Raw genomic sequence first — 17,747 nt, 5'->3', positions numbered from 1 at the left:
AGAAAGAGGCAATAGAGGCCGGGGACTGGAACTTGATACAAGCCTTGGGGTTGCCAGTTAATAATAAAAAACTATCGGTAATGAAAATGGAAGGAGAGCCGAGTGCGTTTCCCGTAGAACTGGCCCTCCCAGGTGCTAACCAGCCCAATAAACATTTGGGCTGGTCGTGGAAAGTAATCCAGGACATGCAGAAAGCGGTAGCGCGATACGGACCAAACTCACCGGCGGTAACACAACTATTACGATTATTAAACTTAGAAATTTTGGTGCCGTACGATTTTCAACACCTAGCCCAGGTCATGTTCCAGCCGGTGCAGCGCTCCGTTTTCACAAATGTCTGGAGACAATTGGCCGACCAGCAGGCATTACAGAATATTCAATTACCCCAAAGTGACCCATGCTATGCTATAGGTACCGATGTATTGATGGGAACGGGTCAAGTATTTAGTAACCCAGCAATACAGGCTCAATGGCATCCCCAAATCCTCGAACAGGTTAAACAAATAGGGATGCAGGCACTATTACGTACAACAGAAATGGCCGAGCCTAAGGCAAAATATTCAACAATCAAACAGGGGGCCAACGAACCCTTCCTACAGTTCGTTGAGAGATTGCAGGGGGCAATAGAAAAACAGATATTTGACAGTAGATTACGGGCACTGTTGACAAAACAGCTGGCAAAGGACAATGCCAACCCCGATTGTCGAAGAGTCATTGAAGTATTGCCGGGGGACCCCTCCCTGGAAGAAATGGTAATTGCTTGTGCGAAAGTCGGGCCCGCAAAAAGCGAGATGACCACATTGGCCACGGCTCTAACCAAACAAAGATGCTATATTTGTGGGAGAATAGGTCATCTCGCCAAAAACTGCAAAACTAATGGCCGGCCGGGAAGCAGCAAAAAGAGAAAGCATGCACAGATGCCTTACGGTCCAGGCAAGCCCTTTGCGGGAACGCTGCAGCGGCCGCAGACCAGCCCAGAGAAAACCGCAGAAGGAATGCTAAAGCAGCCAGAGAAGCAGTCAGAGCAACCAGGGTGGATGTATCCATCGTCGTCAGAACAATGGATATATCCACCGCCAACATGGTACAATAAAAAAATATGAGAACGACTTTCCCATGACTCGGTCTCAAGGTGTTAACAAACGGCGACGGAAAACGGAATTGAAACGCTGGAAACCCCTAAAGGCTGCAAGGCAATTTTTTTTTAAAGAAAAGGGGGAATTGTCGGGGAAGTTTCCCGGCTGCTACATGAGAAGCACCTGTGCCTCATCAAGGCAGGTGCTGAGTCACGTTGGTTGGCCGGAGGCCACGTGACCTATGGGAAGCTTAAAGGCGGGGCACTCCCAAGAGGGAGTGGGGCATTCACCTCCTGGAGTTTGGAGAGGTAGGAGCCCTCGGGAGAGCGGTGAGTTGGAGCTCTCTATTGGAGATTGGAAGAGCCTTTTGATTGTGAGATACCTTGTGGTCGCAACAGTCGTTTGGTTGCGACCCCCTGGAGGAAGACACAGGCAGTCCGCGACATCTGGCCGCGACACCCAGGAGATCGGAAAAAAACCAAACTCATCCCCTAAATAGTTTATAAGTATAAATATCTATTTTTAAAAATGCACTTGTATTTTGGGGAAGTGGAAGAATTGTTAGAATTCTTGTAGATTTTTAGAAGGTAATGCTCCGGTTTTACCTGAATCTAAAGTTACTGATGTTTTTTTTTGATGTCATATCCTGTTCCCTTGTGTGGGAATAAGTTGTTCTGTTTTTGCAAGAGGGGAAGGTACAGGGCTGAAAGCATTTAGCTATGTTTATAAAAGGACCAAGAGATTTCCGACTGCCGTACCATTCATTTAGAAGAAAATTCAGGGTACTCTAGCCTTTACACTTCACATGATAAATGGAGGCTTACTAACTTGAGTATCCCAGAATATCAGCATTTCACAGTATCGCTGGCTCAGGTGAAGCAATTTTCATTCCGTTGGTAATGCCACTGAAACTGCACCAGGTGCAAAAGTCTTCCATATTCTGCATATGTACTATTTTTTGTTCTTGATTTCTACCCTATGAAAATTATACCTGTGGTTTCCATAGGGTTTGCTTTCTACGTTTTCAAGGGGGTGCCAAAGATAAAGCCATATTCTTCATAGCTGTCTTACTAGAAGCACTAACAAATAGTGAATTTCACTGGCAGGTGTTCAGGATAGACATTGCAACAGTGAGCAGTTATTATGCATCCCCACAAAAAAAAAATACAGAAAAATATGTCTGTATCAGGAGTTACCTGTGATTTTTTTAGAAGATACTGCAACTAAATTAGTTTTCCAAAAGTCTCCAGAGACTAGAAGAAAGGTGACATTGATAAGATGTTACAATAACACAGTGTCTAAAGCATAAAGAAAACCTTTGCAAAAGCTTTAAAAGCAATAATTGTTTGAAGATGTAATCATCTGGGGGGAAAAAAAAAAAATACCAAAAACAAAGCACTAAGCTTGGGCCCTTGTTAGTGGCTTTTTGGCTTTCCTTAACTGTAAGATTTCCGTAGTGATCGTTTTTCTGAAAGACTAGAAGAAAAAATGCAGTGTAAATTCATTATTTACAAAAAATAATTTAAAAAAAGATCATATTATTTTTAACCAAATCCAAAGTATGGTTTACATCCTGCTAATGTCTTGGCAGGTAGAGAATTGAAAGCTCTTTTACAAAGACCTACTTGATAAAAGCTATAGGAATTTGTGGTATACTATAGAAAAGATTTATTTTTTTTCAATTGTTTTCTCTGATTGTGGAGGAAAAAGGCTTCAAAAAGAAGTAGCTCATGTTGTATGTCCCAGAAGCTTTAGGAAATGAATTGAACGATATGCTACTGTTTTTTCCAGAATATAGTGAAAATTAATTCCTATAGTAGGTTTTTTTATTATTCCTCTAAAAGATTGAAACAATTGGTGAAAAATATAATTCCTCTCCATTCCATATACATCATGAATCATTGTTTAACTAATAACAAGTTATTCTAGCTGCTGAAATTTGCATACCATTTAATTCTTATAGGTGCCAGGAAGACACTGTTTTGCAGGTGGACTTCCACGGTCTCCTAAAAGACAGAAAGGGCAGCAAATAAATCTTTGCAGTGAGATAAAATTACTTTTATCCCAAACTCTTATAAAAGTCACATAAATAACATTGAAGTTTATGTATTAGCTAGCCAAGAGAAGCAGGGACTTTTTTTTTTTTTTTTTTTTCAAACATACCACTGTTGTCCTTGACTCACCCTGTGGTGCTTCGAGCTAGATATATTAAAGCAGACATTTTTTTTTTTTCTGCAGAGTTTTCCAAACACACCATATTTGATACTGCATTCCAGCTCTAATCAAAGGGCAGCTTTTCTTTTCAGACAGATGTAGGTTACTACATGGGATTTATACCAAAAAAAAAAGTAGAAAAATAACTTAGGAAATGAAAGTAAGTTAAAAGCAAATTTCATAGCAACGGAAATAAATACAAGAGCAACTATTAAGATAGATTTCTGTTCCTTTGGTCTCCATCTGTTGATGCAGGGAGCCATTATAGGATAATAGGAAGGTTAAGGTGGATGCTGGATTCTGTTCTGGGTCAAACACTTGCAGTACTCTAGGTTTATACCTGCATAACTGGAAACTGAGCCTGAAGATAGTATTATCTAGCAATAATAGCAAATAAAATTTAGCAGCAGAACAGAAGAAATCGCACATTCTTGAAACATTCACCCCTCTGTTTTTTTCTGTTTTTGTTCCTGTGCTTCTCATACAAGTACTGATCGTGATGACTCAGCAGAAAGCTAGATTTGCTAAACATGCACAAGTAATTTCTTTCAAGTTCTGCACTTGGATGCTGAACTATTGCAGATGTGACAATAAGATGCATATTAGCAAGAGCAGAATCTCAACTAGTGTAGGTGGTGGAAGCCTAATCTGCAGAAAGTATCAGATGTTTTGCATGTTATCCCCACTTGCTGAAACTACAGATTTAAATTGAGTAGTTCACATGAAAAAGCTTTTTCAGGAATTTTTGCGTGTCTGATCTTTGATTGTTTATGAGTCATGAATGTTCTTCCCTCTTCTTAATGTGCTCCTGGCATTCCAAGTCATAGTGCCCCAGGTTTTCCATCGTTGTTCCTTTCTGTGATCTGTCTTATAAAGTTCTGCATGTCAGTCTTCACGTGGCAGGCAAGGAAGATCTCTGCATTGTAATTGCAGAGAAGGGCATGAAATGAGCCTTCCTGACTACTGTCTCAAACTTCTCTTCTTCTGAATGGAGCCACCACACAGAAGTGGTGTTAAGAGCTCTTCATGCAGTTCGTTAGAATGGAATTAACTGAGCATTGCAATAAGACATCATGGTAATTAATATTCCATTTAACTATTTCCTTATTTTGCTTTCATCACTGTTTCCAAATGCTTTTACAGAGTGTAAGCCTGGCTTTTTGCATGCTTGAAAACTCATACCTCTTACTGCACTGCGTAATGTGTGTAAAGTCAGTCTGAGAAAGTTAAGCATTTAGAGCAGGGGTTCCATAAGTCCCTTGTCTCTAACATTGAGTGGTAGAGATTTCATTATGAAAATTCTACCCAGCATTGAAAATAGCCTTTTCTAGGAGGAACTTAGCTTGAGGTGCATCTTATCAGCTGATCCTTTTCAGTAGGATTTAATCTAATTGTTTAAATGGGGATTAGCAGAATAGTTGATACTTTACAGCCCTGGTACTAATACTGTAACCTTCTTGTTCTCTCTGGCTGCGAATTTCAATCCTTTCATTCTTCAGTGTTTAGAACAGCCAAGGCCGTGAGGGGCTTAAGAGTGTTTCAACATTAGCCCACTTCCATGTATACAAACAGATAGCAAAACACATCATAATTCCTGAAATTTAGCCATAATTAAACTGATCTTATATGTGAATTGTGTTTTCTTATTGTGCAGTTAGGCAGTGAGGCTATATAAAAGCTGCAACAGCCCTATTTAAATCCACAGCAGTTTTACAATATGCTAAGGACAATCAAATATCATTTTAATTAGTGGTTGCCTTCAGTTCCAATGTGCTTTATTGAGCCATCAAGTAGCTGAGTCCATAAATCTATATATTATAAATCTAATGCAGTAAACACCCCAGAATGGAATCTTAATAGCACATAAGCTTGAGACAGCTTGCTGTGAAATTTCCATAAATATCTCTGAAGGGGGTGTAGCAATATGAAGTGCATGAGAGATGAGAGTTTAAAAGAAGCAAACCAGCTGGCTTGTGCTACGCACTAAAGTGAAACCCACTTATGTGAATAACTGACATGAATAAAACATTTATGTGCCTGCATTCCGAAGGGGCCGAACAGCTCTGCCCCTGCCAGGGAAAGCTGGATCTTGTCCCTGAGTACTCACCTTAAGACGATTTTTGAAATTGCCTCTTTTATTCAGGAAGTCATTTCAGTCTCTCAGGAAATTATTTTCAAGCAACCAGGTTGCAAAGATCTGTCACAAAGTGCTGGCAAGTGTGAGAAAACTGCCTTTTGGGCTGCTGGTGTGTCACAAACTCCCGTGACTCAGTGCTGGGCATTAAGGTCGTGTGTAGGTTTCCCATGAAATAGCAAACCGAGGTCAGCCTCTCCGAGTTACAGCTCAGCATGCATTGGGGGGAAAAAAAAGAAAGGCAAGTTCTTACTAATATAATATAAATTAACAGTTAGCAGAAGGACAAAAATTACACCAGTAGACTAAAAGGTAGAGGTCAGCTTCGTTGCTAATATAACTGTGCTTTCCTCCTGCTGGAGAGTAAAGGTTGAATTTGGCCCCAGATATGTTTTAAGATAACCTGGTGTACTTTAAAGTAAGGAAGAGGGCAGGCACTGGTTTTTTTGCGTGTAGCAGTACAACCAGTCGTTCATACGTGGCACCAGATTCATGCCACATCAATTCATGTGTAACAGAAACACATTACTGGTGCCTGTTTCCTCACCAATTTACATTTGGTGTTTCTGCCACTGTTTATATCAGCCAGTTTGGTTAAGAAGACTTGAGACTCTGACCTCATTTGCTCAAAGTGATAATTGAATGTGGCCTAATGGGGTTTTCAGCAGTCCGTTGCAATTCCAAAATCAAAGAATAAAATCCTAGAAAAGTCTAGATGGGAAGGGATGTCTGGAGGTCACCTCGTTAACCTTCTGTTGAAGAGTAAGCTATCCACAGCTCTGTCAAACCAGGTCTTGAATATTTGCGGTGAGAGAGATTCCACCACCTATCTGGGCACCCTGTTCCAATGTTTAGTTGTTCTCACAGTGAATAATATTTTCTTAACATACATGGCATTTCCCCTGAAGCAACTTGTGCCCATTGCTTCTTCTCTGTTGCCAAACATTTTTGTGAGAAGAGTGCCTTCATTTTCTTTGTTAGGTATTGGAAGATTTTAATTAGACACCCACCCCCAACCCCTGAACTTCATCTTCTCTAGGTTGAACAAACCCAATTACTTCACATTTCTTTATGTCCCAAGTTCTGCAACCCTCTAATCATCTTGGTGGCCCTCCACTGGATCCTCTCCAATTTTTCCAATGTCTGTCTTGAACTTGGAGGACCAGTGTATTGAAGAGGCCTCACATAATAAGGTAAAAAAGTTAGATCTTAATTTTACTTACTAGATTATTAAGATGGCTGTTCTTCTGTTGTGAGAAACCCAGTCACCGATGTTCTAGTATAAATTCCTGTCCCAAATAGACATTTTATCTGTAAAAACCCAGGAGCACAAAGGGGTTAATAAGCCCTTATAAAGTATCACCTACATCCAGATGTGTATGTATGCACTTAGCAGTCAACTGGGAGGCATTAGGATGGGAAAAGTTTTGTAAGTAAGAGAAGGTTCCTCTTATTGACTTGCAAAACTAGTCATGTGGCTATTTTTGCCCAGGCTTAGTTCAGGTGTAACGTTGAATGAGTTTACTAAGTGCTGCAAACACTATTAGAACAAAATTTCACTTTTGTTGTATGCTGGCATTAAAGTCCTCATGGAAGTCACAGCACTGCAGCAGGGCAAACACAAAATGTATCCTGTCATAGAATAGATTTTGTGAATTAGTAACTTCTGAGTTTGATTTTTAAATAGGAGAAAGAGTCTATGCATAACTTTACTGTCCCAGTGAAGTGTCATATATGCTAATTAATTAATGGTTATACACTAGTGGTTTAGAATGACACAGGAACAGTATAAAAAAGCATAGCTGGGACACTAATTTTTTCCCAGAAAACCCATTCTAGTTAATCTCTTCCATCCTCCCACTATGTTCACCTTTAACATATGGCAGCTCTGTATCATGAGACTGGCACCTAAAATTAGTTAGGGCCTTGCTATTCTCCCTCCTACTCCCACCCACTCCTTGCATATGTGTACAGTTTGTAAGGACCAGCTGTGAATTTTGCCCCTGTAAACACTGTTTTTCTAACTTTTTAATAGGACTAGGTTCCAACTATTCCACATTAACTGTTATTTTCCTCAAGAACATTTATCTTAATTTAAATTTTCCTGAAAGACAGTAAAAGTTCCCAGATATTTTAATATTTTGAGATCTTTTCCCTTAGATGTATTAGGATCAGTGATGTTTTCTATCTTATACAAAAGGGGAAACAGTAATATTTGATTTAGAGTTATCTTTCTGCAGATTATCTAGAAATCAGAAGTTTCACCTGGAAGCATTGTGTGCTTCAGTGTGACAAAGTAGGCAATGAAAGTGCACTGATAGTGTACCAGTACAACTGAGAAGATAATTTGTTTTGTGTTAAGTAGGAGCCTAAAGTCAATACTTGTAAAATACAATTAAAAAAAACCCACATGTGACATGTTCTGGTAACTTTTGAAATCATACCTAACAAATCAGGCTTCCGCTTGAAAAACCAACACATTATACTTCTATAATATTCTGGTTTGATCTATTTTGCTTGGGAAGGAGCCATCATTAATTTTTCTGAAAGCTGGGCATTCACAGAAACTGTTTATGATTTTATGACTGAACTAAGAATAGCAAAGCATGTGTGATAGATGAAGAACTTCTGTAGTATAAACATTGATGGTTTATAGCACTAGAGCTCAAGGTATCATCATAAAAGGAAAATAAATCACAGTTGATTTTACTTACTGCATGCTAAATTGAAAAAAACAAAGCTGTTCCTTTGATAAAGAGCTGCATTATAAAGGAAAGACCCAAATCCCAACATACTGAGGTGTGTTCAACTTCACCTGTGCTGTCCCATTCCGGTATATACTAGGATATTACAATATACTCTAAGTAGTGGTTGGAGTGGCTCTCCCTAGAAGAAATCAAGTTCAATAAAGTTCAAGTCATAGCAGAGGTGATCTAGAAGTAAAATTCTATATGTTCCACTCAAGGTTCAGTGAGTTCAAAGCAGCAGACTAAGAACAATCATGATCTGCTGTACTGAGCATGCAACTGAAATCCCACGGACTGAATCCAGTACCAGCTCTGCTCCCAGCTGCCTGGACAGCAGTAGGCAAGTTACTTGCACCAGAATTATCAGTTATCCAAATCATCGTTGTAGGGGTCCTCATCTTAATAAATTTCATGTTCTGTGAATAGGAATGGGTGTTTTGAGTTGTGGAGAGCTTTTGGTTTTCATTGAATTCAAGGAAAGATGCAGTTACTTTGCATCTCTTAAAATTGGACCTTTCCTATTTTACATGTCACTCAAAAATAGAGGTTGCTTTTGCTAGTGTTTCCTTTTACCTGTCATCCTCAAGTCCTCCTATCTGAAAATAGAGGAAATAATAGTTACATAGTCATAAGAAGTCGCAAATATTTAAATAAAAGTGGCTCTTACTAATTTATAATGTATAATGATCCAAAGCTTTCTGCGTCCATCAGCTCAACATCATTTCAAACACTTTCAGATGTAACTGTATGAAATTGGATAATTCTGACATTTTTCTTTTTGATTTTTGGATAACCAACTGGAGATATCTTAGAGCACTTTTATTTTCACGAAGTGTTAATGCCAGCCATCTGAAGTACATGAGACTCTGCTGTGTCTCAAGTTGCTCACCAGGTATAAATATATCCAGAAGCCATAGTCCTCTTGGAAAGTTGTACCCCCGGTTGTGCTTCGTTTGCAGTCTGTTGAAGAAAGACTTCTTATTAAAAGACACAACAACGATTTAGTGTAAGACATTTTGCTAAGTAAAAATTCCTGATGACTTACAGATAGTCAGGACGAGATGAAAATTCCAAATAGTTTCTAAGGTTTACAAATGGTTTATTGCCAGATATTTGGGTTGTAGGGAATTCAGTTTCTCTGATTTTCACTGAAATCATTTTGCATGACTATAAGGAAAATAATCTCAGATGTAAAACTAGGAAACTTGGCGTGGGATTTTATGATAACATGAGCTTGTAATACAAGAATGTTAAGACCTTAAGCTGCTTTTGGTTGCGCAATTTTTTCTTTCCTGAGAGGTTGTTTGTTTTTTAATGTCAAGAACCAAAATGGAGAAAATTCTTTCCACTTCCACAGATATTGCACGCTCTAGACCTACAAATCCCACTGAAACCAGTGTGCTGATTTTTGTTACCTCTGCTGGGTAATTTTACTCTTACACTGTTGTGACCAAAGGTCTAATTCTCACCTCTTTACTTAATTCACTGAGTGGGACTGGAAGTGTGAACGTTCAGACTCCTGTTAAATTTTCCTTTGTTAGGGCAGGATTTGGCACTTGTGGAATAAGCCACGTGCACCACTGTACACCGTCAGTTCTCCTGAGGTCTCCCTGGCTTTGGGGGGAGCCATCAGAAGCAGAACAATGCACAGCAAGGTTTTTTTAGTGTGTGTTTCATCTGAAGCATGGGCCTAAGCCATTACTTAGGCATTAATTCATTTTAGTACATGTTTAGTTTAACCATAAGCCTTGAGCGTGCTACAGCTGTGGTAGAAAAAAATTAATTTATGTGATCTTGGCCTAAGTTTACAACATCTGTCTTATCAAGGTATCAGGCCCGTGATGGTAAGACAGGACTGATGTGAAGGGAGCAGGATGCTTGTGCAATCCTGCACAAAACTACCACCACTGGTCTTTATGTTCTGATGCCTTTGCAAGTAAACGGCACCAGAATGTTAATGGTGTTCGCTTACAGACACAGGATGACGAGGACCTGCGTATATTAAACCAGCACTTTTAGAATAATGGCAATTGGTTAATACTGGAGTGAGACGGATTTCAGGTAGTGCTTTAAAACTGTGAAAAGTTTGCTTATCCTGCCACTCAAACCTTGGGGCTTATTCAGCCTTGGCTCAGATTCTGCTGTTATTACTGTTTTCATTTTATATTGGGCCGTTTGTTTATTGTTGACAATTTTTAATGATATAGCACACTCTGTGGCTATATAAAACTTCTTCCTAGTGATCACTGCCTTCTGAAATTGCTCATAGATTTGTCTTAGTAGACAAGCATTTAATTAGTTGAATCGAGGAATAAATAGCAAGACTGTCTTCTGGGGTTTCACTTTATATCCCTCAACCTTTAATTAATACTCAAGCAAAATCTGCAATTCCTGAGGGAAATACAAGGAACAGTTATGTCACCTTAGGACACAGTTCCATGAGGTGACCAGTGCTCTCAGTCTAATACAGCCAATAAGTTAAGGTCACTGCCTTCTTCCAGGACCTGCCCAGCATCTCCTGGGATACTATTATTTGCTGTGTGCTCCTTTTGAAATGTTGTCTTTAAAGGGTGTCCAGTCTTAAACCAATTTTGACAAAAAGGAGAAAGAAAAAAAAAGAATATTTCATTTCAAATAGTCTGATTTTGATAAATACAATACAAAACCCCTTCCCAAACTGCCTATAGGTTCCATGTGTGGAAACTGTCTTCCCTAGATGCCCTCAGGATTGAGCCTACTTGCATCAACATCACTCGGTTGTTTTATTTTTTTCTAACTGCTGGGCTGTAAGTAGCAGGTCTGCAGTTACCGTGATGCCATGGTCAAAACTTGTTCGATGCCTTCAGGAGTAGCATTCCCCCATACTCCCGCAGATACTCCATTGCCACCTGCTGGCATGAGCGAGGGTAATTCTGTCTCACCCTACCAAGATGTGAAGGTCTTCAAGGTGCCTGATGCAAGGTAGGACTATTCCATTTTTGTGCAGGATCTATTTTTGATGGTATATTTTCTCATTATGCAATGTTTCAGAAGGTTCATAAGGAATGTTCATCACGGCCCAAGAGACTTGCATTAGCAAGTTAGAGAAGCATGAGTAAAATAGAGATGAAAGAGCCGGGTACCTTCTCAAAGGTGCAAGATTTGGGATGGTGAGTTTTAAAGAGAAAAAGGATCCTTGCAAAGCAAAAGGCTGTTCCAAGCACAAGGGGAACAGAAACAGAAAGGCCCAGGGACAAAAGACAAAGGCAGTAATTAAAACAAATTGTGCAAAGCTGTGTGTAGTCCAGCAAAGAGCTGCACGGACAGATTCTGTGCAAGAGCAAGCAGAGAAGATGATGTAACCTCCAGATGAAGGATTAAGTTTCAGGAGCTTTGTTCAGTGGCATTGTTCTTTATTTTCCTGTTGCTCTGGCCCTCATTAGCCCCCAAACCACCACTGCATGGGGGTCTGCATGCCAGTGTGGAACAAAGGAACGTGTAGTCTCCCATATTGCTAGTCATCTAGCAGATGGCGTGTACTCCTTTCACAGTAACTTCAGAACTTCCCACTGGAATATGTGTATAAGTCTAAAAACCGAAAAAGGAAAACGTGGAATATATTTTTGGATAGTACGGAGTATGTCCCCTTCCAACCCATTGCGTTTACATCTAGCAGTGCTATTTGCTACGTTTTTTAATGGTTATCTCAAGAACAGTGAAAATACTAAAGGTTAAAGCTCTGGGAGCGTGCAGTTCCCTGTGTCTCGGCCATATGGTGGTCAGCAGTACTACACTGCGACAATGACTTTGCAAAAATTTTCAGTTGTGCACAGATGGGTAAAAGCTCCATCAAGCACCCATACTGTTGAGCTGAACGTTGTTGCATTTTAAAGGGCTGGTGAAGTTTGGGAAATCAAAAAGTAAGATAAGAAAGATGAAAAATTTAGGACAATTACTACTATGGATTAAATGGATTTAGGTTATGGGCATGTTCATTTAGGGAGGAAAGGAGCTATCTTGGTTTTTGTGTTATTTCGTTTGAGCAGAGTTCTGCTTTCACTTTCTTCTTCAACACTGCTCAGTTTGATAGAGCAGCACAGGGTTCATATGAGGCCAGAACTTGCCTTTCCAAGTTCGGACACAACTAAGTCCTGTTTGGCCCCTAATGAGTAGTGGTCCCTATTCATTACGAGAGTTTGACTGATTAATTGTTTAAGGCTGCGTCGTCTCCTGAACAGATCTCAAACAAATGGGTCTTGCACAAGATGGCTCCTTTAAAGCTAAGTAACCCTGGTGCACTGGAAAAATTCAGCTGGGTGTTACGAATATCATCACATGTCAAAAGGGGAAAAAAAAAACTTCAAAGAATACCGCACGGGTGCTTCGTAGCTCAGCATCCTGCACAGTGACCTACAGCAGTTGTGTTGTCTGCAGGACTTCATGATTCCCTGTTGGGCTTCAGACTTTGGCCCTGGATGGAGAATACAATTTAAGGTGAAAAGCATGTCTTGGTAATGCTCAAAATCTAATGAAGCTGCAGACATTTTTTCCATTAGTTTTCCTTTGAATTCTTCTTTTCTTCAAAGATTGTCTTAAGTTCTCATTTTAAAAGAAATCGTTTTCCGTGCTGAGGAGTAAGAGCCATAAGGAGGGTAATTATAATGGTATTTTAAATAATTTGCTACCATTTCTTTGCCAAAAAAATCCCTGTGTTCTCATGGCTTGTTTTGCCAAGCTCTAAAATTTGTCCTGCAATTTTCTAATGTTAAAAAGACGGAATAAGCTACATGACATATTTCTAGATCAAATGTTTCTGTTTTCTAACAATAAATTTGGCTACCCTCTAATAGCAATTACTTGTTTGACAACCTAAAAGTCCTTAAATATTGTTAATTACTCTGAAAATGTTAAATTAATCTTTTGAACAGGAACATTTGCAAATGGAAAACGTTTTTACATTTAGAATTTGTAATGCTGGCTTTCCAAATATTCCTTTAATATTCAAAACGGCTTCATCAATAAAGCAAAACCTAAAGGTAGATTTGAATTCCCTCTCACTTTTATTGCTGGCCCTAACACACGAATCAGAGAGGATGTATTTCTAATACAAGAATGTTCTGCAAACCAGTAAATCTGGGATTATCTCTTCGGACTGATTATGTCAAAGCTCTTTAGCCACAGCACTTTTGGAGAGCTAAAAATAAATAGCAGGGGGGTTTATACATTTATTCTGTACCTAAATAATCTGTGCGTATTGTGTGTGTCTGTCTACAATGTGAGACATGGTATCTGGACTTAATGTTTATTTATGAGAGTTCTTTTCCTAGTAGGGATTTTGGCAAAGGGTTTAAAACAAACTGTCCCAGTAGAAGCGTTCATGGGATAAAGTCTAGTGCAAGTTTGAAAAAAATGAGTTCAAATCAGAAGCATTTACAGCAGATTGACATTACAGCAAAATTTGGCCCCATATATTTCAAAAATGGATGAAAAACTAGTTCTCTTCTTTCTTACCAGTGTATGTCATTGAATACAGAAAATTGTAATCCTGATTTTAATGCCACAATTCTGCACGATTAAAGATCTAGAGAATTTTTGCATTTAATTTTTATGAGAACAAAATCAAGTTCTTACAGCCATTAGCAGAAAGTTAGGCATGCTATCATTTGCCTCCTGGTCCTAAAGTATGTAGGAGGAAAATCTTCTGAAGAATAAACACTTAACAAAGAATTTTTTAGTTGGTTACATCAAAGACTCGTGAATGATTTTCCACATAACTCTTCTCCTCCTGTGCAGTTTCTCCCATTTCACAGGATTGATGCTGCGTGCTCATGAGAAAACAGAACTAAGGATTTAGGTACACAGCAGGTCAAGACATGCTACATGGGGAAGTCAAATGGGAAAAAAATAAACTTTAAAAATAATTTTGTTCTTATTTAAATTCAGTAATGGATTGCTGAGAAATAGCTTGATAAAAGCTGGCAATATAAACACTTAAAATAGTACTGGAGGCAATAAATCTCACATTGGCAGAGCTGGAATGGATGGAATCCAGTTCATTCAGCTCCCATGATTCCGCAGGTATTGGAAGGAGTTCTGTGGTGCTGTGCAGATAAATGAAATCACATGCTGGGACTTTAATTTAGAGTGATATCTTCAGTATTAAGCTCTATTGACTGATTTTTTTAATTTGGGGGAAAAAAAAAAGGCATTTCCTGACGTTATAGAAAACATTGCAGAAAAATACAGCAAAGACATTTTCCTTAGTATATTTACAAATATAAATATGTTCATAATATAAAAATGGATACTTATGTTTCCTTGTGTTGTAGAATAATGGGAAATATGTTCTTGATTAGGCAGGTTTTATTCACTAATCTCTCATAAAACATTGTAAAATGACTGTCTTCATATTGGCTATCATCTGACTTAGGTGAACATCAGAAACTTTTGGAAGGTTGCTCTCATTCCTAGTAAGAATGGTACATTCACTTTCTTAGAATGAGATGATTACTGTACTTGGGAGTGGCCAGTATCTGCTGCGTTGTATTTTCTGTAGCTACATGTTGTTTAGTTACGCTTCTGTTTAACTTCAGTGAAACTGGTCTCTACAGCTCCAGTAAGGTGATGCGTGTTTTTGTAATAAACTCATGAAGGAGTGGAGTCCATCCACAGCTGCTCAGACCAAAAAAAGCACTTATGTGTTGTTTTTACACAGAACTGCAGCTTTGGGACTTGTGGTTTTTTTAAGGATAGGAACTGAGGATATGGCCTTTATCTTCCACATTTTGTTTTTCTTGCTTGGTCCTTACTCAGGGATTCCTTCAGTTGAAGTAGTGGCTAAATTCACAGATTTCCTGTTCAGACATAGGTTAATCTATTAATGCAGCCGAGATGTGACCTACGTTTGCATCATATTTACCAACAGTATGGTTGTCCTCATCATATCCAACTTATTCTGAGCTCAGTATACTGAAAAGAAAGGTGTGAATGCAGGGTAGGACCATAGCATGACCATGTCGACTGAAGCAGGGATCCTCATACCCATAACTCGGTGTGGTGAAACATTGACTCAAATTCCTACTTTAAGCTATCAATTTCCATAATTGGATATGCAGGAGAGCGTTCTTGAAGACAGAAGGACAAAATCTGTTTTCACTCAAAAAGGTAAATCTGGAGTAGTTCCATCATGGCACTTGATATTTAATTAAACCAATGCACCTGAAAAGTGACTGTAGGCGTGGGCTTTAGGTACGCTGTATGTTAGAAGTCATGAGAAGAGCTGCTTGTCTTTTATGCTGTATATATACGTACAGTATTTTTCAGCTAGTTCTTGTAATGAACTTAGATTGCAAAATTCATCTTTGCACTGACTTGAGTATAAAAACTGTGAATTTATTAGCAAGATTTTTTTAAGTGAAAAGAAGCTATTTCCTTTACCAAGAACACAGAAGGGAGAAGAGGCTGTGTCTTGCCCACACACAGTATGGCGAGCATGCATACTACCAATCACAAGGTGTGCAGCGTTCTCACCCGCAAACAGAAAGCCTTTTCCATTTATCTGTCCTTACCAAGCCTTGATCAGGTTCTTTCCATTCATACAGAAGCTTACCAAAACCTATAAAGCAGCTTAGACTGCATGTCAAATGCACGGTTTGAGCCCTAAAAAGTAATACTGACTCCCTTTTATCACACGTGCAAAGGCTGTGGAAGCACGTCCAGAATTTAGTCTAGAGGACACGTGAAGAACATCCTTTTTTTGATTTATTCATCAACCTTTTTCTGCAAGAAGAGGAATGACTTAACGATGCTAGAATATTAGTTCATGTTCTAACAAACTGAGCGTTTCTATGATGTGGCTCCACATTTGGTCAACTTCCTCTTGACCACTGTGCCTCAGGCCTTAACTGGTATGATGGCAATGTTAACACCTTGCTAGCTTGTTGGAGTTTTGCAAGACTTTGCTAGTTTGGGCTGTTGCACTGCTGCAGGGTTAATTGTCTACAGCCCCATTAATTAACAGGAAATGTCATCAGTCTGTATCAGGAGTCTCTTACAAAAGCATTCTCTCTAATGTTTTGGGAAATTAGGCCTTCAGTCCAGGTTCTAGCACTCAGAAGACTCCATGTTTTGTTTGTAAAAATCTCATAGTTAGCAAGAAAAAGAAAATTCTGGATTTGAAAGTGTTGTAATGATCATTAGAACTCCAGACTCCATCCAGTGTTTCTTGTTTTGAGATTGGTAAACCTCTTTTGGGTTGCTAATAGCATTCCTTCTTTCTTTTTAGCCATGTGACACAGACAACGTCATGGATCCATCCCGTAACAAGTGCACTAAGCTTGCTTTGCTCTGAGGATGATGACGATGGAATAAGAGAGCTTCCTGGGTCCAAGAGCTGAGGACATCTGTTGACAGAAAGTAGTTTGTCTAATTTCAGAACAGTAGTGAGAAGATGCCCACTTTTTAATCTATGTACTTTCTAGTCTAATGTGGTAGTACCTGATGATGTTTCTCCCCTTCAAGTCAGAGGAAGTTCTGCTGGTTTTTAGGTGGGTTCATCGATGGGTGCTACAAAAGACACAGGCACTGCAGAAGTCTCCCTTCAGTCCTTAATCTGTCCGAGCTCGGGGTGCAGGATCAGTCTTACCTTAAGGCCTGATCCAGTCTTTTCAGGACTTCTCTATTGGCATAACTCCACTGACTTGAAGTGAAATTTTCACAGCATTGACCAGTATGAGAGTTAAGATTTGGACATCGGTTGTAATTTCACATGGTAGATTCCAGCTGATGGTTGACTGAAGGATGCAAGGTGAGGTGGGTTTTTTTAGCCAGTGTTAGTGAGTGTAATGTAGATGCCTTTTCTTTACCTACTGAAAATTTTGATTTTTATGGAAGAAATTTGCAATCCAGTTTTGTTAATAGAAATCTAGCAATTTATTAAAAATATTGGAGCCCTGATGACTTTTAAAACAAATACTTACTAAGGTTGGTGGTTGGGCTTTAGAAAAATGAGTCTTTGATAAGTTGTCAAGTAAAAAGAAACAGTTTTGGTAGAGGACACCATACTCTGTCAACAATATGAGGCAAGAATGAAAATTATTCTACTTTTGTACTCTGCTAAACCGATACATCCATCCATCAAATACTTCAGTGGAAGCTGTGAAGTTTCAAGTACAATGAAACCTGTGAAACCACCTCCAGGATCAGCAGAAATCAGTCACCTCCTCAAAGTTGGTCTTTAAGTAGAGCAAAATCATTTTGTTCACATTGCTGATGACTTAAGGAGGATATAGAAAATGACAAGGGGTGCTGTGCAATCTGATGAGCAAGTTTCACTGTACCTTGGTAGCTGTCCTGGTTTCAGCTGGGATAGAGTTAATTGTCTTCCTAATAGCTGGTATAGTGCCGTGTTTTGGATTTAGGATGAGGATAATGTTGATAAAGCACTGATGTTTTAGTGGTTGCTAAGTGGTGCTTATACTAAGTCAAGGACTTTTCAGCTTCCCGTGCTCTGGCAGCGAGACGGTGCCCAGGAAGCCGGGAGGGAGCAGAGACAGGATGGCTGGCCCAGACTGGCCATATTCTGTACCATATGACATC

The 17,747-nt window shown here is 39.2% G+C and overlaps 1 protein-coding gene across 2 annotated transcripts in view; it reads left to right on the top strand.

Annotated features, from left to right (window-relative positions):
• The window catches only part of STXBP4 (syntaxin binding protein 4), a 72,898-nt gene extending 56,352 nt beyond the window's left edge, over positions 1–16,546 (top strand). For both annotated transcript variants that reach the window (XM_086624019.1, XM_009978330.2), the window contains one exon: positions 16,435–16,546. In XM_086624019.1, coding sequence (XP_086480145.1) covers positions 16,435–16,546 — 112 coding nt within the window. The remainder of the gene's footprint in view (positions 1–16,434) is intronic.
• The last annotated feature ends 1,201 nt before the right edge of the window (positions 16,547–17,747 follow it).

The sequence above is a fragment of the Tauraco erythrolophus genome, chromosome 20 (genome assembly GCF_009769465.1).
Source record: "Tauraco erythrolophus isolate bTauEry1 chromosome 20, bTauEry1.pri, whole genome shotgun sequence".
Classification (NCBI taxonomy): Eukaryota; Metazoa; Chordata; class Aves; order Musophagiformes; family Musophagidae; genus Tauraco; species Tauraco erythrolophus.
This window is presented reverse-complemented; position numbering and strand designations above follow the sequence as displayed.